This window comes from Gymnoscopelus microlampas (assembly GCF_963454915.1).
Source record: "Gymnoscopelus microlampas genome assembly, chromosome: 10".
Lineage (NCBI taxonomy): Eukaryota > Metazoa > Chordata > Actinopteri > Myctophiformes > Myctophidae > Gymnoscopelus > Gymnoscopelus microlampas.
The window spans coordinates 41,582,765-41,604,727 of NC_139947.1; the positions used below are offsets into that span (position 1 = coordinate 41,582,765).

Sequence of the window (21,963 nt, forward strand, 5' to 3'; positions counted from 1 at the left end):
AAACATTCCCTCCATGAGAGTATCATAGGACAAAACAGGGTCATCACTATGTTCCCCAGACCCGTTCTATGTTCTCTGGGTTCTGAAGATGGCGTACCCATTTCCTGTCTTGGTTCAATTTCCCATAGCTTGATTTGTTTCTCAAGCCAGACAATTATTCCACAATCTTCAAATACTACATAGTCTGTAATTATACCCCCTGAAATCAGTACAAAGAAAGCTGTCATCATTTCCTGACAGTAATATATATTTTTTTTCCCGCATTTCTGAGCAGCAAGCTATATATTTTGTCTGTGCCATATGAGCACCCGGCAGTATGTGATTTGAGATAGACATTCAATAATTAATCTACAGTTTAATTGGTTTTAAGAGTAAGACATAATTGCCATTTTTGTATCTAAAGCAAATAGATTGATTTTTACAGTCAACTAAATTAATAAGTGTTTTTCAGACTGATATAGAACAGAACCATATTGAAATGTTTCTGTCCTTGGCATTGAAAAGTTTGGGAACCCCTGATATAGATTATATAAATGTTTCGGATGTTGACCTTTAAAATACACATTGGAGTCATGGAACACCTCAGCCAGGTGTGAACCGATGATCTTTTTTTGTGTGTTTGTGCTTTTACCCTTTTCTCCCCAATTTAGTCGTTATGCAAATTGAAACCTCCCCACACACATTTCTGTGTTGTCACTGCTGTTGCATCTTACTGACTCACCTACCAGTGATCACCTACCTACCAGTGAGGAGCCCCCACCAGGAGGACGTAGAGCCTTCCTACTGCTCATGTCCAACACTCCCAGCTGACAGGGGCTGCCCCAGCCCGTAGAATTGCGTGCAGTGACAATTCTCACCCTCCCCGCCCGGCTTCCCTCCCCCGAAAAAGGGCCAATTTTGTTCATGCAGAACCCCGACAAAGCCGGATGCACCACAATGAATTCGACCCCACAACGCGGTGGTGGCCAGGCTCTTTACCACCTTTACCACTGCGCCACTGTATACACACACACACACACACACACACACACACACACACACACACACACACACACACACACACACACACACAAATATTTGGTATTCAAGTACACTTTATTTACATCATCCATAAACATACTGTATTTAAAAAAGTAAGACGCATACAAAATGTATATCTGAACGTTTGGTAATGTGGTATGTTCAGCTTCCAATCGCTACAAAAAGAATTATATTTTTTTTGGAAGAAAAATGTAATCACCAAAAAAAGCTGTCCAGTCACTGAGCCAGCAATATGATTGGCTTTTTGAGAATGAATATTTTACAGGCAACAGAAATGTAGACACTTTAAAGTCCCCCCCCCCCCCCCCCCCCCATCCTACATGATGCAAAACATATTCTGCAATTGTTTCACCTTAATACAAAGTGTGACACAGTGACTAGACAAGAATGTGTAAGATTGATTCGGATTAAATCCATTTGGCAGTTGTCTCCAAGTGCTGCTCACAGCCCCATCACAGAGGGAAAGACAGCACCACCTGCTGGAAGAAAAAAAGACGACTTTCAAACACCTTGGCCAAACATGTCTCGTTTGCCTTTTGTACTGAATCGAGAAAAAAAGACATCCACTCTCAAGCTATTCTTACACCCATTTAAAATGGCCTACAGTACATTTTACGTGATGTCAAGTTTCGTACATTTTGGGCTACCTTGACCATCTCCTGTGTCAACCTCCGGGACTTTCCAATCCATTTTCCGTCCTTTTTCGTAGAGTCCCTTCAGAACCTTCCTCACTTCGTCTGTCCCACCGCCGCGACTCAGCTCCATGTATTTTCTGTAGAGCTGCAGAGCGGTGCGAGCGTCCTCAATACTGTCATGGGTTTCTCCCTGGATGTTGAGGTCTGGGAACAATGATCCAGGCATTGAGTAAAATTCTCAGGATTAAAATCTAGTAACATTCTGCCTGTTCAAATGGCTCGGTACGATGTGAATTCTGGAAATACCAAGGACCACTGCCAAAAACCAATTCATTTAAATTATCAGGAATAAACCTTAATGGGTGGGAAAAAGCACTCACCTAGAAAGTACCAGGCGAGGAATCTTAGAGAGATCATCCTCTTCCGAGGCATGTGGAACAGGTATACAGTGTCAACGACCTGGTCTTTTAGCACCTGTACAAACCAAGAACAAAGATTAAAGACAAAACCTGTATAATTATAATTGGGCTGTTAAATTAAGCAGACTCAAAGTTCTAGCATGGATTAAAGCTAGTTTAAATCTCACGACTAAAAATGTCCTAATATGCGATTTGTGAAACCGTGTGAAAGGATCCCCCACACACACTAGCGCCGATTCCTAAACAATGAATACAATATGTACAATTAGGATGCTTTAGTAATATTATTCCTGCTGTTCTACATACTGCCAACCATGTGAAGAAATCACAGATTCAGGCTTTAACCTTTGCTTTTATATGAAATATCCGAGTCGATTAAGATGGAAGATACTTCTGAACATATTGCTAGTTTGACCACTTCAAATGCTCTAATCTTAAAATAACGGAAAATAGCCTTTCTACAAGCTCTCAATGCGTCGCAGACGCATTGAGAGCTTGTAGATCGGCTATTTTTGCTGCGCAACATGCTTCCATAGAAGACATGCTGGCTTCCATGGAATCCAAATGACTGAAATCAGTCTTGGCGACTGAGAACTTTAATCCATGTTCTAGTGAGCAGACATACCAATAAATTGATAACCCGGAAGTCCTTCTGCAAACCATGGCCAGCAAAGCGCACTCCAGTGTCGATGAGAAATCGCAGCTTTAGGTAAGTGGACTTCAGAGTGGTCAAATGTTTGGAAGAAATCTTAGCATCCAGGTCCCCTGGTTTGATGCCAGAATATTGGGTCAAATAGTCAACCACCTGTGAAAGCATATAGAAGTATATAAGTAAGATCAAATTCAGAAACCATGGCATGGTGCTTTTTCCATTCTTTCTCATACTGCCTTCCTAGCTTGACAAATGTAAATAAATAAATAAATACGCCAAATCGTAATAGTAATTATATATTATTCTGTAATTATAAATTGCAGATGTTTTTTGTATGAGTGGTAATGGTAGGCCTGTCACGATTGTGATTATCTCGAATAATTGCGATTAGGCGATTATGCAACAACTATTTTGCATAATCGTTTCCATGTAGAACATTTTTCATATATTTTCAAACATTTTCAAAAAGTAGTGGAAATAGCAGATCTGCAGGCTCACAACGCATCACGATGCGATGTGTTGTGAGCTTGTAGATCTGCTACTGCCACTATGAATGTTTTTTTTTAAGTATAAAGTAAAAGCCAAACAGAAATGTCAAATGTTCAACGACAAAAAACACTATTAAATCGTCAATCGCAATTATTTGTGTGACAATGAATCGTCACATAAAATATTATAATCGTGACAGCCCTAGATAATGGTGTTTTGGATTGAAACTGTGTGTGCAGTACAGTATTCAATTCAAACAGAGCAGATCCTAAGCTTTCGGACCTCATTTTAACACTTTACTTGAATAGTTGTGCATGACAAATTATAAAGTATCATGATTATAAGCACATTCTAAGCATATTATAAGCTTTAATCATTTAATCGTCTTAAAACATGTTGTAAGACAAATGTACCACAAGACATCAAAACCAAACCTAAAGCACTTACAGCTTATATTGAGTGTTTTATATTTTGTGCATTTATGACAGATGGAAATGTGTCATTTGAAAAGAATTCTGCAGGGAATATGTAATCATTTAGCACATGTTGGTAATATTATACATTTTGGTGAAGATAAATGATCTGGGGTCACATGGAAGTTGGTAAGAATAATGCATTACCAGAAGAAAAATATTTATTTTTAACTTTTATTTGTTATTCATTCAATACTAAATAATAAACTCATCCTCTTTTTAGGGCTACTACACATGTTGATCTATCAAACAAATATATTTTTGATCATGTAAATGTATCTTTCATTTTCCTCTTGCCATACATATCATGGTAACAATTACTTGACTGTCTATATTCATGTAAACACATTTGTGAGGTATCATGACTCACTTATGATACATTTACTTTACTTTAAACGATGACATTATGAGGAAATCAAGTGTTTTGTCCTACTAGAAGGACATTTATAGCTTTTTTTAAGTAATTATACATTTATAGCTCATTTGATGTTGCTGTACTTAAATGATATGAGTTTATGAATAACTTATGAAGCCTAAATTGAAGAAAAAAAGACAAACATTGGGCATTATGGTAAATTATCTTATAAAATGGTTTTATGAAAAAATACACAATGCATCGTTAGGTGGCACGTTGTGAGCTAATAGACAGTCTATTTTATAATCCGCTTAACCTTTTAACTATACTATAAGAACATTAAACGATTATTTTATTATCTAAGCCATTATTTTTTATAATCCATTAAATCAATAAGTTTGATTAACTGTTGCACCCGCAATTTCCACCAGCAAACTATGTCCAAAGTTGTCCACTGTTCAAAACCAGAGACAGTGCATGATATTTCCCTCAGTTACAGCATGTTTCCACTCTTGTTTGTTACCTGCTCCTGCGTAGAGATGTAGTCATCGATGAAGGGCACGCCCTCATTGACGCCCTGACCCCGCACACAGGTGATCCTGGCCACAGACATCTGACTGGGCTTGATGGTGGACTTGGTGCCATCGCTCCGCAGTTCTGCCTCTTCCTGTCAACAACACACACATTGCCTTCACAAAAAAGGGACGGACATGATGTCATAGGGACCTTGACCGTTCACTTTTCACCACCTACTTCTAATAAGTTCATCCTTGAGTTCAAGTGGATGTTTGTGCAAAATTGTCATGAAATTCCCTTTAGGCGTTCCTGAGATATCGCATTCACAAGGTTGGGCTGACTGACAGATGGACGGACAACCCAGAAATATAATGCCTCCAGCCATTGGTTGTTGATGACGGAGGCATATAAAAATATAGATTATGCCGCCACCAGTAGGCATAAACTATACAGGTATATCGTCACTATCGCCCTATGCAAAACATCATTCTTTCACCTCAGAAACATTTCAAAACTCCGCCCCACACTTACGCTAGCAGATTCAGAAAAGCTCGTCCACGCCTTTGTCTCCTCCAGGTTGGACTATTGCAATGCACTTCTCATCGGGATCCCTAGCAAAAGCCTTCAAAGGCTTCAATATATTCAGAACAGCGCTGCTAGGGTCCTGATGAGAGTGCGCAAACGTGAACACATCACACCCATCCTCCGTTCACTCCACTGGCTTCCCGTTGCTTTCCGGACCCAATACAAAATCTCCCTGTTGACACATCAGTGCATCCACGGCAACGCTCCCTCATACCTCAAGGACCTAGTCTCCCTACAGCCCTCGACCCGTAACCTCCGCTCCTCAAACACCAACCTCCTCAACACCTGCAAGGCCAAACTACGCACCATGGGCGACCGGGCTTTCTGCTCAGTCGCACCCGAACTGTGGAACGCCCTCCCTGTCCACCTAAGAGCACCACAGTCGGTCGACTGCTTTAAGAGAGGATTAAAGACTTACCTTTTTAGCAAAGCATTTTTTTAGCTGGTTTTACCTCTAGGCTTTATGCCCCATGTTTTAATTGTTTTTAGTTGTTTTCTTTTAATTGGTGTGATGTTTTCTGTTCTTATGCTACTGCCTTCTGTAAGCACTTTGAGATTTCCTGTAAATGTAAAGTGCGTTATAAATAAAATCCATTATTATTATTATTATTACTTTTCTTTTTCTTACTCTTTACCTGTAACTCCCCCACGGGATAATAAAGGTATCTATGTAACTGTTGGGCAGAGACCTTGTATCTCAATATTTAATGTTTGTTTGTGTTTTATCATAAAGAGAATTCATTATACTTCATCTTATGACAGTGTTGTGGAAAAGTAGTGGAAAATAGCTGATCTACAAGCTCACAACAGGTGACAAATGTCACCTATAATGACATGCCCAAAATAGGGATGCCAGGTTGAAAGTGTGTAGGTGGGTTTTATTTATGAATATGCCAATGAAAAACCAATGAAAAGTATTAAGGGGTTATGACTAAATAATAACTACATTGGAGCCATTGGAAAACAGGTTATTTGTTCCATTTCCTCAAAAGTCAAAATGATTGTACATCCAAGGTTTCCGCCCGAGCCCGACAGATGATGATATGGCATGACACACTGAAAGGAAAGTAACAGAACATGCCAGACGGACCTGGTTGAGTGTGACAAATTCGGCATCCAACCCGACCAGGTCTCCAGCCTGGGGCATCTCGCTGACCATGAGAGGAATGAAAGTGGCATGACTCTTCCTCTGCTTCCGAGCCAGTGAGGCCTCTGTTAGCAGCACGCTGGCCTCGATGGGGTTCTTAACTGGAAAGTAAAGCAATGTTTTTAAGCTATACATTTCAATGGCGAAAAAACGAAACAAAAACTTTTGGTGTCAAACTTACTGCGCAGGTCATATTTGGAGTGGTAGTTCCTCTTAGCATAATACATCATGGCTGGCACTTTCCAGTTCACATCAAACTGCGCGGCTTCAGTCTGCAAATTATGGATAACACGTTATGCTTATGAGGATCTTTACAGCAATGCTACATAAATCATATTAGTATGACAAATTAAATGGACAACCAAAAGTTTACCTTGTCAATTGGCTCAATTAAGAAATCATTAAAGAGATACCACTGCTGGTGTGTGACCCCCTAAAAGAAACGCAAATAATTAGTTGGAATATCCATATTGAGGCACAGCATCAGAGTATGGTCCAATGCTATACGAGCTTCACTGTTGAGTATCTCTACTCTCTGGAACAGTACATTTGATGTGCATGCTCACCTCTTTTCGTTGGTGATAGGTCTCTCCCACTTTGATGTGCGCTACCAAGTTGCCTCCTGTGCGAGCGTCCAGTATGTGAGGGACAGTGACGACCAAGTCATAGAGAGAAGCTCCTTCATCCTCCTCAGCCGCACTTAACTGGAGGGAGTCAATACAAGGAGTCATACAGTGTAAGACATACCTAGCCTGGAGGTGGCAGACGGTAGGCAGATGGTAGGCTGATCACTGAAAAAGTCATAGCCGATTTCCATACGTTTTTTATTTCCCTCTGTGCACAACTGCACATGGAGTCAACATTATGCTTGTTTTCAACTAGTCTGGGAGGCATTGCCTCGGAGTTTGGACGGCGGGGGCGCGGCCACTGCGTTGTGATTCAAATCAACAGCCAATGAAGAAAAGGGGGCGGGATCCACATGCAGTGGGTGTTGCATCTAAATAGGATCGACGGGAAGCAATTTCCCCTTGAGAAATTTCGGCCGCCATTGTTGTGTACTGCTGTTTGCCTCTCGTCGGACTTTTTAGACGAGTTGCACAGCTCTCAGACCGGTAAGAGGCGTGTCCGCTCAGATTCAGAGCGTAAATAACATCCCGCCCACAAATCCCAGGGCTCTGGCCCAGAAGTTCCTCGCCGAGCCGGCGAAAACTTCTGGGAACTCAGATTAGTTTTCAACTGACAATGAGGAGTTTTAACAGGGGAGTGTAATGCATAATGCTGAAGTTTATCTTCTCCAGTTCAAAGAGAAGATTGTGTGCACATCCCACACCTGTATTTAGGCCAGGTGCTGGACATCAAGGGAAGAATCAAGGAAAAGAAGAAGGAAGTCTGCACACTGTTCTCAAGCGCCAAGAAACTCACTTTTTATTTTTGCAACGTTTCGACCTTCTAGGTCTTCATCAGGCAAATATTATGTAATATTATTATATTAATATTTGCCTGATGAAGACCTAGGTCGAAACGTTGCAAAAATGAAAATGAAAAAAAGAAAAATGGACTTCCTTCTTCTTTTCCTTGTATCTTCTCCAGTTCCCTTCCCAACCAGCAGAGGCCGCTTGTACACCAACACAAACATGATCCCCAGGCAGCTTTCCGCCCAATTGTAGGGTCTCTGCAGTGGTGGGCGAGTGGTTTACCTCTATGCCATGACGGCCTAATTCTGATTAATTTCAATGTATTACTCTTTATGTCTGTCATTTAATACACATAGAAAAATGCAGAACTGGAGTGAAAAGAAAAACATCAAGAATGCATACAATCTCTACGGCAGGACCTGAGAAAATATCAATATATCATATTCAAACTTCCTATACGATTCTCAGAGACGGAATAAAGAGCATGGACACGATCAATTAAGAGGTAACCTCTCACCTCTTCTCCTTCTGGCCAGTTGCTGATCTCCAGTCCCTGACTCTTGCTGATTGACATCTTGAGAGTGAGAGGAATCCATACATGTCGCAGGTCTTCTGCTTTGGTATCAAAGGTTAAGTTCTCCGCACTGCATCCCTCCTCTCTGTACTCTCCACTGCACAAGAAGGAAGAGCACTAACTTGGTGAATTGACAATTTGTGAAGTTGAATGTTGTGGAGTCACAGACAGTTAACACTAGCTGGAAATTATACAGGTAGTCATGTTAAAAATCATCTTTACTCCAAGCACCACTCTGTGGGCATGGGTTGAGGTTGAGGTTCTTTGGGCTTGGGGGGCTCCATAGCTTCCTTCTGCATGGCCTTATTATAGGCATACTGTAAAGACAGCAGAATGACAACATTAACATTTCCCCACTTTTTCCCCCCAAGAATTTCTAAATCATTTTGAAATAAAAAAATATCAGATCTCAAACTCTCAACACGGCAACGTGTTTTGAGCTTGTAAATCAGCTATTTTCTCTCTTCATATTTTCTCTTCATTGTGTATAGGGCTTAAGTGGTTAACACAGTGAACAGAATACCGCTCTTGATATAGTAGATGTTAGCCAACATCTCACAGGAAGGATAACAGTGTGTATCTCTATGTTTGCTTTTTATTTTTCTGATTACATTGTATTTTTGTTGTTAAATGAGGTGAGATAGGGGAAACTCCCCCCTGTCGGATGATAAGAAGCGGCCTGCTCGCTCCTCATGCATTGAAGGAGACATGAGCTTCAGCTTGGGCTCTCCCTAGCCTGGCAGATGGAGAGTAGTGCCCAGGATTACATAGGTAATTGGCACTGGGTGAAAAATATGGGTTACAAAATCGTGGGATAAAAATGTAAAGGAAAAAAAAATGAGGCGAGATAAACTTGCACAACCCAATATTATGCTGTTGTTACAAATGTGATGGACACCTACCTCTGCCTGAACCTTCCAGAATTCTGCCTCTTTGGCACTGTTCACTTCACAATTGATGACCAGAACATCTGGTAAACACCTGATGTTACGTGTTTGTACCTAGAATTGTATTTTTTAAGACACATTATGGAATAAATTAAGTCAGTCATCATTTGTAATGTTAAGACAAGCATAGGGATCATTTACACTTTATTGCATCATTTACACTTTGTTGCATGACCGTGTTTCTCCCTAGAAATTATAATTTTCCAACTATTCAAAGCACATCGACACAGTTGAAAATCAGCGTTATTGAAATTGAAAATCAGTTATTCTCGTTGAGTGACACGGTTGTGCATTGAAGTATACATTAAACTTAAGAAGGCACTCACCGTGGGCTGGTACTTCTCACAGTTTTCACACCAAGCCTGAGTGCTCTGCTCAAGACAGATGCTCTTCTGCAGGATCTCAGCAAATTCATATTCCTTTATCGTCTTATCTGATGGGTCATGAAATAGAATTAGTAGAATTGTACAGCCTAAACACTCCAATCTTTCTACTAGACTAATGGTCCTTTGGGGGGAGAACTAACCGTGAGAGTTGTGTTCAGGATAATGTATGGTGAAGAGCAAGGTGAGAGTAGAGCGAACTGTCTCCTTGCCACAGCGACACAGGCTGCTGTTCTCAACTTCACATCCAAACAGTCTTCCGATGACAGACTCACCAGAGGAGCCCAGTGCACTGCAACAGAGGCAACACTGCTCAGCTTCCACATCAGTCTCCAAGCATAAATACTGTACTATACCTCCCTACATGTAATTTCTTTTGCATCAGATCTCTTTAAATCTGCCATTGTATGAGTAATCAACCTCACTTCATACCAAGATCCAAACAAACTGTACGTTAACCACTTCATAATTTTTCGGCCACGCCATAATAGGCGAACATTGCGATGTGGTGTGAGCTTGTAGATCTTACATTCTTGAGGATTCTCTTATAGAGATTTAGTGTAGAGGGAAAAAGGAGGGAACCAAGTATATATCCTGGGGGAACACCAATCAATGAAGTACAAATAATTTAAGTGGTTAAGCATTGCTGTGATGAAGGATGTACACTACAATACATTAGATTAGGCAACATGGTTGTGTCTTTACTTTGCCTGCCCTGACCTGCTACTGGCTCCCCTGTAGGCCTGTGGACCCTCCTGCTCCTGTGTCTCCTGGTGCAGCTGGGTGAGGATAAAGCGGTTCCAACTTTGGATGAGGCGGCCCAGTCTAGCCTTGCCCGTCTGCTCATCCGAGTCTGCCAGGATCAGGCCCAACGCGGACGCCTCAGGGATGGTGCGGAATGCTCGGAGGAAGTTGCTGGCCTGCAAGAGAGGAAGCAGGGTGGGTTGCTAAGACAGACAAGAACTGTAGGGTAATTATACATGCAATTCAATTCAGGTTAACCAGTAAATCATTCCCCAATAATAAAGGAGATAACATCATGATGTTAAGTAAGTAAGAAGCCTTGGGAACCAACGGTTCCTGAGCCACGTGGTCCATATGGTAGGAGCCTATCTCCTGTTTCTGTAGTGTAGAGTGAAGCAGCTTGAAGCACAAGTACATGATGCCCCAGCATGATGTACAAGTACACCCCCTGGACATGACGCTGATATGTCACAGGTATGTCGCAGGGACTCACCCCCAATCCAACCCTTGATGCTGCGTGTCAAGCATTGGGTCCCATTATTATAGTCTTTGGTGTCACCCAGTAGGGGAATTGAACCTTGACCTCCCAATTTCAGGGCGGACACTAACACTTAACTAACATCATGATATGTACCAGCTCAGTGGCCTTGTGGTTAAAGTACCTGACATGGATCTCCTCGAGACAGATCCAACATGTGGAAAAGGAAACCTAGTTCACAGGCCAAACAGAACTCCTTCTGACACAGGTGATTCTGGACCAGACAGCGGATTGGCTCCAGGAAGTACAGCACCTAATGCAACAACCGAGTTTAACAACAAGGGTTTAACAGGTCTCAGAAATGAGTATTTGAACTGGATGATTTACAAAACATATATCAGCGTAATAATTTGACAAGACTCTTCATACTCATACCTGGATCATGCAGTTACAGTACGCATTGGGGATGTGAGGTTCAAGGCCAGCAAATAGGGTCCTGTTGTAATGTTTGAAGTCAAAGTCCTCTAAGCCCAGTTTAGAATACTTAATGGTGACCTAGTGGAAATAGCCAGTGGAGACAAGTCCTCAACACACACATACTGCCATATACTGTATACTGCAGGCTTGACAATCAAATAATTTGGATATAACAAAATTAGTTCAAACCTTCCTGAACTTCTTGGGGACCATATATAGGTGTGGTTCTTCATCCCGGCCAATTGGCGACTCAGGCACTTGGTTGTAATTATCATAATCTAACTCCACCTCTTTAAGTTTGTATGGAACCTGGAATCAAACAAAAAAGGAAATGGATTTTTGATCAGTGAATGCTGTGAACCTTCCTGGTTAATATCTCTAAAACAAAAGTGTATTTCATTATTCTCAAATCAAATATCTAAACTAAAATACAGGGGAAGTGACACAGAACTAAAGCATAAATAAATGATTTACTTTTGCAATTGTATCCCTTTATTTACACAAATCAGCATTGTAGGCTTTCAACACACCTGATTCCGAGGACGGGTGCGAGGATTGGCTGCATAACCAATGAATCCAACCGTTTTCATTGTGCGCAAGATTTCTGGGTCCACAGGAGGTGCTCGTCTAAATACAAAAGAAGAATTTGTTTATTGGTATTTGACTTTTTTGACGACATGGGTATCAGCAATTATGCAGCTTCTGTCCCAATTTTTTTACATTTTAAATCTTTTCTAAAATTGCCTATCTACAACACGATGGAGTCTGTAGATCAGCTATTTTTGAAAATGTGTTTTTATTTAAATTATTAAATAAAATAAAGTCTATTTCATGTGTAGTATTTACTTACTTGCATGTTCATTGTATAATTAAAGTTACTATTGAAGTTTAAAATAATATACATAATATACATAATTGAATAATGTCAAGTTCTGTTTTCTTTTGGTTATACTGTATATGTTAAATTCTCAAATAGAAACTTTAATCGAAACTAAGTCTTTCAAATTGATGTCAAGGTTTTTCTTTTTTAACAAAATAATATGTCACATACAAACATTACACAGTAATTGATGGTCTAGGACTCTCCAAAATCAGGATCAGCATCGCACCCAAAAATCTAGAATGGGTCAGGCTCTAGAGTTTATGTACAAACCTACAGACCTACAGTATAATCATTACACAGCACCTCATACGATCTTGTTTGCATGTTGGGAAATTATAAAGTTGTGTATGAAACTGATCTTCCATTTCATTGTCTGTTGCCAAACTAGTATGACTCTGGAGATTATGGACATGCATTGTCAGAATGATTGCCAACCTGGGACTGGGAGCAGCCAGCGCAGTGGGCCAGTCCGACAGCAATGTCTCTGTGCTGGTCAGGGGCATGGGGATGAGAGACAAGGGCAGCAGGTCATGGCTCCAGTCCAGCTGTGGCAGTGAGTCTACCAGACAGGGTAGGGCAAACTCTGTCTCACGAGAAAAGCTGTTGAAAGACACTTCTGGGGCATCTGACCAAAGGTGCACACATCCCCCAGAGTCACCAAAGACCAAGGCTTGTTTGCTGGAGGACACGTCAAAACTCATGAGCAGCTGGCCCACAGTGTTAACGTGAAAAACATCAGCAAGATTGGCAAGCCCAGTTGGTTCACAGAACTGGCACTGACCTAGCGAAATCAGAGAAAAAAGAAACGGATACAATACATTGTAAATGTTGGTATTGTAACAAGACAAGATTCACATTCAAAGACCAAAGGCAAAATATCAACAGTGTACAAAGGCGGACACAGATAAACTCTGTGAGGAACAAGGAAGTACTTAAAGACACACACACACACACACACACACACACACACACACCCTTCTTTCTCCAGTAAAAGCTTTGTAAAAGTAATGTCGCAATCAGTATTTCGATACCTGTCTGTGAGATGATAGCCAGGCGTGACGTGTAAGTCGGAATGAAGCGCAAGAAGAGGGGATCCACGTGCACCTGAAGTGGCGTTACAGCTCGCATCATGCGGAGGTCATACACCATGAGGAAGCGGTCACATGCCAGGCCATTCATTCCTCGACTGGAGAATCCACAAGCAGCCAGAAGGTTTCCATGGACGTCAAAGTCTGACAGGCTGCCAGAGAACGCGTCAAACTCGTGTTCCACCTGGAACGTGCGCATGTCACGAAGGGTTACCTGGTTTCAATTGAAGGTAAAAGACAAGGTTAATTGCTTAATTGTGTGAACAAACTGCACATATTACGCAAAAGTTAAAAAGACAGGATCAAATCATTTTGCCCATACCTTTCCAGACGTATGACCACAAAAGAAGAAGCGACTGGACTGGCGCATGATTGCCACACCAGGTACATCAACTGTGAACTATGAATGCAAAGACACAGCAAGGAAGTGATTAATCATTTGCTATTTTACATTTTAATTGTTTTAATTTGGAATGATTTAAACTGAACATAGATCATGCAGTGCTTCAAAAATATGCATGGTTAATACGTTTCATTCAATAAAGTTAAACGCTACTACCAACTCTCACCTTCTGAGTTTCCTGAACAGTATTCAAGTCAACTTCAACCACACAGCTCTGTAGTCCACCCACAAGCAACGTGTTGTTATCGGTCATAAGTAGACTGTGCATATCAGAGCTTTCCTCCAATCTGAAATAAACATGCCCTTTACAATAAGTGATACATTTAAATCTGACACATTTTAACAATGAATTCAAACAATCACTTATCTAAAGCATTGGCCTATATTATATGCAACTCACGGATAATCAAACATGACAAGGCCTCCGCGAGTGTAGCATTTGAGGTTGCTCTTAGAAAGGAATAGTACGCCCGTCTCCAAGCTCTGAATGGCACGGATGTCATCAGTTGAGTGCACTTGAAAAGAAGAATAGCGACCCATAGTAGGTCCAAAGAAGGAGCTTGCATGACCCTTAAGAAAGACAAGAAGACAGGTGATTCAGAGAAATATCAATAACACAGCATAACATCAAAATAACATGTTATTGTTTTCATGGAACCGCAAAAGGAATAAAAAGTCTCCAAAATATGTCAGCCTATAGTCTCTAATAGGGCTGGGAAATATATTGACATTGTGATATCAGATTAGATATATCGTCTGGGATTTTGTAATACCGTGATATGGCATAAGTATTGCCTTTTCTTGATTTTAATAAATCAAGCCCTATTTTATACTTAAAAGTTATTTAAAAACTTTCAAAAAAATCTTCAAATAGCCAATCTACAAGCTCACAATGCGTGCGAGTTTGCGACACGTTATGAGCTTCAGCTATTCTATTTTTGAAAGATTAAAAAGGGAAACAAAAGTGCTTTTGCACACCTACGGAGACGGTGCATCGGAGTAATGAACTTGAAGAGCAGAAAAAGGGGAGTCCCGCACAAGGGGAGTCCCGGCATAATGCCTGATGATGGTCCGAGTGACCAAAACGTTGTATCCCTATCAACACATTTTTGTAAGTGACGACAGTGTGAGGGACTCCCCTTTTTCTGCTCGAAAAATTTAAAAGAAAACTGATATTATCGTCACAAACACTGTGATATTTGTCACACATCATTCTGCCCTAGTCTCTTACCCTATGATTCCCCATCCAAAGCATCTCTTCTTGTAGATCAAAATGAGTTGCAGTCACTGGGATGCCACCTTCTGCAACCACACTGTGCAGCTCAGAGAACATTCCTTCTAAAATGTGCACAGCGTCAGGTCCATTAAGTCCCTCTGGATCAAGCTCCACACCTTGCAGTAAACTGGGATTAAGGCGTGGGTCCATTGTGGGTTCCATCCCTGTATCCAGGGTCCCGTGGAGAGTGGGCGAATATTCGCCCATTCCTGGATCAAGACCATCAAAGTTCATCATGAGTACGGCTGTGTAAACCTGGGACATGGGGGACAGCAAATGTACATAGTCAAATCCTCAGTGATGTATCCATTTGTACTCCGATAGTGTATAAATCATTTATAATAACTCAAATTTTACACTCAGAGTTAAATAACACTGAAGATTTTTTTTATGTGTAAAGTCCAACTATGTTTTAATTATTATTCTTGATCAACATAGTCGACATAGTAGTGGACCTTTACCCACAAGTTATTCAGTTAGGTTGTTTTTGATTGACTGATTGAATACTTTATTAGTCAGAAATGTAAACAGCACGTACAGTAAGGCTAAAAATGATAACACAAAAACATCCTGGTGTCTAATTATGACCACTGTGGTCCTATTTATTCAATGAATCAACAGAGCATAAAATATTAACACATTACTACATGTAATCGACAAATAATTCAAATGTTGAAACTCTTTCTTGGCCACACTCGTATCGGCAGTATCAGGGATGCTTTTGAGACGATGTTAGCTAGCGTTAGCTCACTAGAACAACAACGTTAAAAGCAGATGCATAGCTGTGACTGAACCACAGACATAGAGAGAATGTCTTTTCCCCAGCTAACTTAACGATGTATAGTTATGTCTAGTATCACCCACCTATTCTTTAGAAAGTGGTTTTATAGCTTTTATTTGACATGCATCCGATCCATGTTCCTTCCATTCATAACAAAAACAACTAAACACTTCCGGGGCATATGGGGCGCATTCAAGACGCTCACGTCTAGGTGTCCTATTGGCTATGTTGGCTTAGGGGTCCCCTAGGGGGTTACTTCAGGGGGGCCACCAAATCTGTGTGTGATAGGAACTTTTTTTTTTTTTTTTTACATTAACCACTTGAACCCTTGCATCCCTATTCTGAGGAGAACTTTGGCCAAAAATAGCTACAAAATATCTACAAGCACACACCGCCTCCCCCTGGGAGGCTTGTGCTTGTAGATCTGCTATTTTCGGTAAAGAGGTTGGGATAGGGGGGAGAGCAGATCAAGTACAAGTTAAGTATTGAGGGTTTAAGTGGTTGATTGTCTGAAAATACAACTTAACATGAATCCAATTAGTGCTTGTTCATTGATAGTAAACAAGTCTCTAGGAAATCTATGAAAAAGTTTAATCTGCAACACAAGTTTATACAATATGTAGTGGGGGTCCGTGCTTCAGCTCTCTCTCATCTTAGGGGTCCTTCAAAGACCGTCCTTGGCCTGAAAAACGTTGAAGACCCCTGGCTTAGAATATAAAATATGTAAAATAGGCTATGTAGTATTATTAATATTATGTTATGCTATAATAGCTTTGATTGATTGATTGATTGATTGATGTACTTTATTTAGTAAGACATGAGAACAGTACATGGCAGTACATAACAGTACATGGAAGTACAAATTCGCAATACAAGGTCTACTAAACTGGATAGCTCAGTTAAGCACGTAGCTTGTTTAAGATGAGATCCCCATGCACACAAATCATGTTGACATATAAGAGACAGACAGATATACACACTACTATACAGAATGTCATACAATCAGTTTACAGGTTACTGGTATGAAGTATGAAGGGTGAAAAATATGTACAAAAAAGAAAGAGAGGGGGGGGGGGGGTAGGTTAGGTTAGGACATTGCAACAATTATCGATGATGCCATTTGGCACCACATGGGATTCCCATATGGTGTCCCATGAGGGGAATAACCCCATATAACAAATAATTGTGTTTACAGCCGTTTTGAAAATAAAGCAAATTAAAAATGTTATGTGTGATCCAAGTTAGAAACCAACAAACAACTAAATGAGCTACAGATCATTTTCAGAATCCTGATCATTTGACACCGGAACGTGATTGTAGTCGGTGTCTAGGGGTGAAAGAGTGCAGGGCCCAGGCAGCATTTATTTCTATAGGCCTAAATGACATCACAATAATCCAAAAATTACATAAAAACCTTCAAGTCAAGAAGGGACACACACACACACACACACACACACACACACACACACACACACACACACACACACACACACACACACACACACACACACACACACACACACACACACACACACACACACACACACACACACACACACACACACACACACACACACACACACACACACACACACACACAGATTATAAATGGCCATATTACCTGTGAGTGTGACTGTTGCCTTTCTGTTCATTTTGTTATTTATGTGTCCCAAGTTCCTATATCTCCTTATATCTCTCGACAGCATTGCAAATTAGTGAAAACCTCAATGCTCTTTTTGAGAAAAAATAATGGAAATCAATCAGTAGGCCTGGCTACTGGACACTTTTTTTCTTTCGAAAAAGCCTGGTTTGAGTCACAAAATACTTATTTTATACTATATATTTTGGCTTCAAATATATGATTTATTTAGATTATGACTTCAAATATATTATTTATTTAGATTATGACTTCAAATATATGATTTATTTAGATTATGACAAGATTTTGATTAATTTTTCAACACGCTTGCTTGTTTTGTTTTAATTTGAGGCATTTTATATCTAGACAGTATAGGCTACAAACAAACAAATACTTAAAAATAAAACTGCTGATTGTTGCTTTTTAGTTTATTTTGATAGCTGAAGCCATTTGATTTTGATCTGTTGTTGAATGTCTAAATTTTTGTGGTGTATATTATTAACCTTATATATGCAGTTGTGGCATGCAGCGTCAACACTGTAGGTGGTCAGCAAGTGGCAAGATTAGACAAATGTAGTCCTAATAAGCCTAAACCGACCCAATTCTCCAGATGGGCCTAATGTGTTCTTGTCATAGGCCTACATGTCATATATGAATCAGGAAGTAGCCTAGGCTATAATACACAAGAAATGTCTTCTTCCCTATGGTTTCCCTTCCCCAAGAAGATGTAATGACCACTGGACTTGTTTTTTTTAATTGGGCCTCTTTTGACATTTTGACCGTTAGCCTAACGGGAAATTGACTGCGCAAATGGAACGTCAAGCTGGAAATTTTGAACAGGATTGTTATTCCACAACACAATCCCTCCTCCTCAGCATAGCCTTCCCTATAGTCCATTGGACGTTACCACATAATAATAATAATGGCCAACCATATAAAATAATAAAACAAGCAAAAAGCAAAACAATTTGACAAATCAAAATGATTGGGTACGGATTTATAACCTGCCTGTTTGGAACCTTCAACGCGATTCTTCGTCTGAATTATATTAAAGCTTATTTGTTTTACATTAGGCCTACTCTACAATTTAGACAAATATTTACGGTTATAAACATATTACAAATAATCACGTTTAGGCTACAAATAATGTTGAATCGCCAGTCCTTTCATATTCCAATCGTTAGCTTAAGCAGCAGACAATTAATAAGTAAATCTGTCTATATAGGAGACAAAATAGAATTAAACCCTTATTATATAACAATAATCCCAGGGGCCACAAGCTAAATGATTGATAGTATAGGCTAATAATTTCATGTAACCTATAAGAAAGAGACCGTTCAATTTGATTAGTGTTTTACTGTTATCTATACACACAGGTTTACATAAAGGAATTCTGGACCAAATAACAGGTGCATATTGGACCAATATTATCTAGCAATGTTCTTAGATTGAGGTCCCATGCCAGAGATCAAACAAATCATCAATCACAATTTACAGCCCGTGGCCAATTAATTGCATAATATCAAATTGTTGAGATTACAAAGTAGCCTCATTCATTTACTCCCTTTCCTGCGCACTGCGCAGCCTATACTGCGCGTATATTGAGAAAATTAACTTCATCAGGTGACAGGTAAATGGAATACCCTTCAATTACATCGTCGTTGCACAACTCAGGTCTACCTGTGTTAATTTGGGAAAAAGCTAAACGATTTGCTTCAAAGTAACTCACCTGAGGCTGGAGCCAGGATGCCCCAGGAAAGTCCTGTGACTCACAGTCACAGCTGCCTATAAAGCCAGTCCGACACTTCACAGAGGACACACAGAGAAGACAGAGACACATCTCTATACATCACTTGATTTCAACCGTGAAGGAACCATGCTGCACTTGTATTTCACGGCTGCTTTTATCGTTTTATTTTTGAAATGCGCACTCGGCGCTCCAACCATCGGGCACCAGGAGGATACATCATGCATCAGACTACGAAACAGCTCTCTTGAGCTAAATAAGATTGCCAAATTCGCATCACTTGAGGTAAGTCGGACGGTGTGACTTTCATTGATTGACGTTTGATTGACAAACTAAAATCTAAAATGATCATATTTGAAAAAAAATAAACCCAAAAGCTCGAGATTGTGGTCCTTATCTGAAAAAAAGCATTATGAATTCAACATTTGACAAAAATAGTGGGACGAATTACGTGTTATTAGCCTATTTAGTACAACCAGAGACAAATTCCTCAGGCTACCTGGCAATACAAATAATTCTGATTGTGATTTGCAGGTACACAATGGCAGAGATCCGGTGGACAACTATTCTATTACAAACCCATTTGAGTGGATTGAAGCCAAAGACAAATGTGACCCTTGGAATCTCTCAAATGACCCAGAGCAGGTAAGCTGTCATTATCATCAGATAATATACAAAATAAGGAAATAGAATGTGAGAAATATAGTAGGCCTAGTCTATTTTAGCAATCTGACCCATCTACCACTTACAGCAAAAAAATATATATACAAAAACATACAATTGAGATTTCACCGACAACAAATTCATTGTATCTTTTATTTTATCAGACTTGTATTAGGAAGCTGTTTGCTACCCTGATGAGCTACAAATCTGCAGTGGAGACAATCAGTGAGTCCAAACGTTGTCCAGAGATGGATAAGGTGAAGCTACCGCTGCAACAACTTCATATGGACATGAAGGAATGTGACAAAACCAGGAGGATCATCCTGAAGGTAGGCTATAATCATTTAAGGACGTTTTACACTTTTGTTTGACAATAAGATGGATGTCTTATAATTTCTGTATGGGTGCATCCATTTTCATTATTTACCAGTTCCACTTGACACTGCATGGCAAACTTGACCCTTTGACCTAAAATCCTGAGTGTTATGTATCTGTATCTATCTCACTTTTTGACTTAGTGTACAATGTAAGAGTCGATTTACTTTACATTTGTAAACACCCATAGTTAAATTAATGATATAATGATGTCATTTTCACCCTGTTCTTCTTAATTGACTTATGGCTCTTTTCTTATTCTATAGGAAACCCCTGTCAGCAGGTCTCAGCCAACAGCAAGTCAACCAAAATATGACTGGGAAAACGACATCCTGTGTCGCTACACCGTGGACAGACTCTTCTCCTTCTCCATCATGGTTGCCCGTGTGTTTGCAGTTGGTGATCCAGCAAATCACGCGCAGGGTTCAGCCGAGAAATGTATTTAGAGCTGTGATTATAGACTAGCATGTGATCATAACATTTATGATCACATTTGACCAATATTATTGGTCAAATTAGCTACATTGGTAAGGCTGATGACATAATGTTATCAACCAACATTCTCCCATGTGTCAAAACGTGGATTTCGTATCTTACCTTTTTGGTAATCTATTTATTCAGTTGATATTCATTGTATTTATTTATTTATTGTAGGCTGTTTATTTATTTAATGATCTACATTATTTATTTAAAGTGGTATTGGTATTTATCTTAGTATGTATCTTTATGTCCCCTTTTAAGTGATGATTTATCGACTGATTGCTTGCTTGATTGATTGAAAAAAATAAAGTATATTATTTTAAGCATGGGTAAATGGTGTCATATATTAATTATACATAATAGAAATTGCATCATTCCAAGCTATTTAAATAATATGATTTCTGGCCTCATTAAGGAGAAAATAATCTTCTCCAACTCTCCACCGCTTTGGAAATCATGTTCAACGGGACTGAATTTCCCTGTCAAGCCAAGTTTGCAGAAGAAGGAAGTTGTGCTTTCCTAAAACATCCCTGCTCTGTGGGAGATCACAGCTTCCTGCATGTTCCACCTCAATATGTAGCCTGTAGACATAATGATAGTTACCTTCAAATGATAATTATGAATAACTGCAAAGTAATTCATAATTATTTTGTGTCAGAAAAGGGTTATAAATGGGCTATAATGTATGTTTGTTCTGTGATTCATATTGTAGCAATTATGCAGTGGTCACTTGGTCATGAATAATCGGAAGAGTACCTGTAATTATTTAGGCTATGCTATTATGTGATCATGCCCTCCCTCCACACGCACGTGTGCACACACATGGTTAAGAGAAATGCCTATTTCAGTTGTATTTACAGTTGTATGATGATTCCAATACAAAATGTGCCTTTTATGTTATCAAGAGACATCATATTTCATCATCTTCAGTCAGTGGAATGTATAAAATCCATCACCCTGCATTGGTTGTGGTGGAAGAAGTAGGTTTTGGACTTAATTAAAGTATCAATCCCACAATGTAGAAATAGCCAACTCTGTTAGAAGTAAAAGTAAGTAAAAGTACTTCAAAATGGTACTTTAAGTAGGCTACTTGTAGCCTACTTGAGTAGCCTGAATGTTGCCAATACGTATAATAAAATAAACAGTAGATGTAAAGTCGTTATTCAAAAACAACAGACCGATAAATTCAGTGATTGGCCAATCAGAAGAAAGCATTCAACCAGGCCTTGTATAGATCAATAACTTGTGGTTGGGGGTGGTCTCCTTACTTAACCACTGAGAAATTTAGAGCCAGGTGT

At 39.8% G+C, this 21,963-nt stretch overlaps 1 protein-coding gene across 7 annotated transcripts; it reads right to left on the bottom strand.

Moving 5' to 3' along the window:
- Positions 1 to 1,341: 1,341 nt before the first annotated feature.
- pan2 (poly(A) specific ribonuclease subunit PAN2) lies at positions 1,342 to 15,919 on the bottom strand. Of its 7 annotated transcripts, none has more exons than XM_084069433.1 (26): positions 15,845 to 15,919; positions 14,936 to 15,235; positions 14,105 to 14,274; positions 13,871 to 13,991; positions 13,624 to 13,701; positions 13,245 to 13,515; positions 12,649 to 12,994; positions 11,861 to 11,957; positions 11,520 to 11,639; positions 11,289 to 11,408; positions 11,038 to 11,166; positions 10,352 to 10,551; positions 9,775 to 9,923; positions 9,575 to 9,681; positions 9,204 to 9,302; positions 8,524 to 8,618; positions 8,245 to 8,398; positions 6,879 to 7,016; positions 6,686 to 6,745; positions 6,494 to 6,584; positions 6,256 to 6,413; positions 4,588 to 4,731; positions 2,721 to 2,900; positions 2,057 to 2,150; positions 1,689 to 1,880; positions 1,342 to 1,517 (listed from the first exon to the last, which is right to left on the bottom strand). In XM_084069433.1, exons 2-26 carry the CDS (start codon positions 15,215 to 15,217, stop codon positions 1,483 to 1,485), a joined length of 3,630 nt encoding a protein of 1,209 aa, XP_083925559.1. In that variant the 5' UTR covers positions 15,218 to 15,235; positions 15,845 to 15,919; the 3' UTR covers positions 1,342 to 1,482. The 7 variants fall into 7 exon arrangements, with proteins under 7 accessions (XP_083925559.1, XP_083925558.1, XP_083925556.1 ...); XM_084069432.1 differs by having other exon boundaries at positions 1,677 to 1,880; XM_084069430.1 differs by having other exon boundaries at positions 1,342 to 1,520; positions 1,677 to 1,880.
- Positions 15,920 to 21,963: the final 6,044 nt, after the last annotated feature.

Coding starts and splice junctions, on each gene's coding strand:
- pan2 (XM_084069427.1), bottom strand. CDS start 15,217: ATGATGAACTTTGATGGTCTTGATCCAGGAATGGGCGAATATTCGCCC. Junction 12,995..13,244: donor GGCTATCATCTCACAGACAG/GTATCGAAATAC, acceptor TGATTTCGCTAG/GTCAGTGCCAGTTCTGTGAA. Junction 6,585..6,685: donor TAATTGAGCCAATTGACAAG/GTAAACTTTTGG, acceptor CATAATTTGCAG/ACTGAAGCCGCGCAGTTTGA.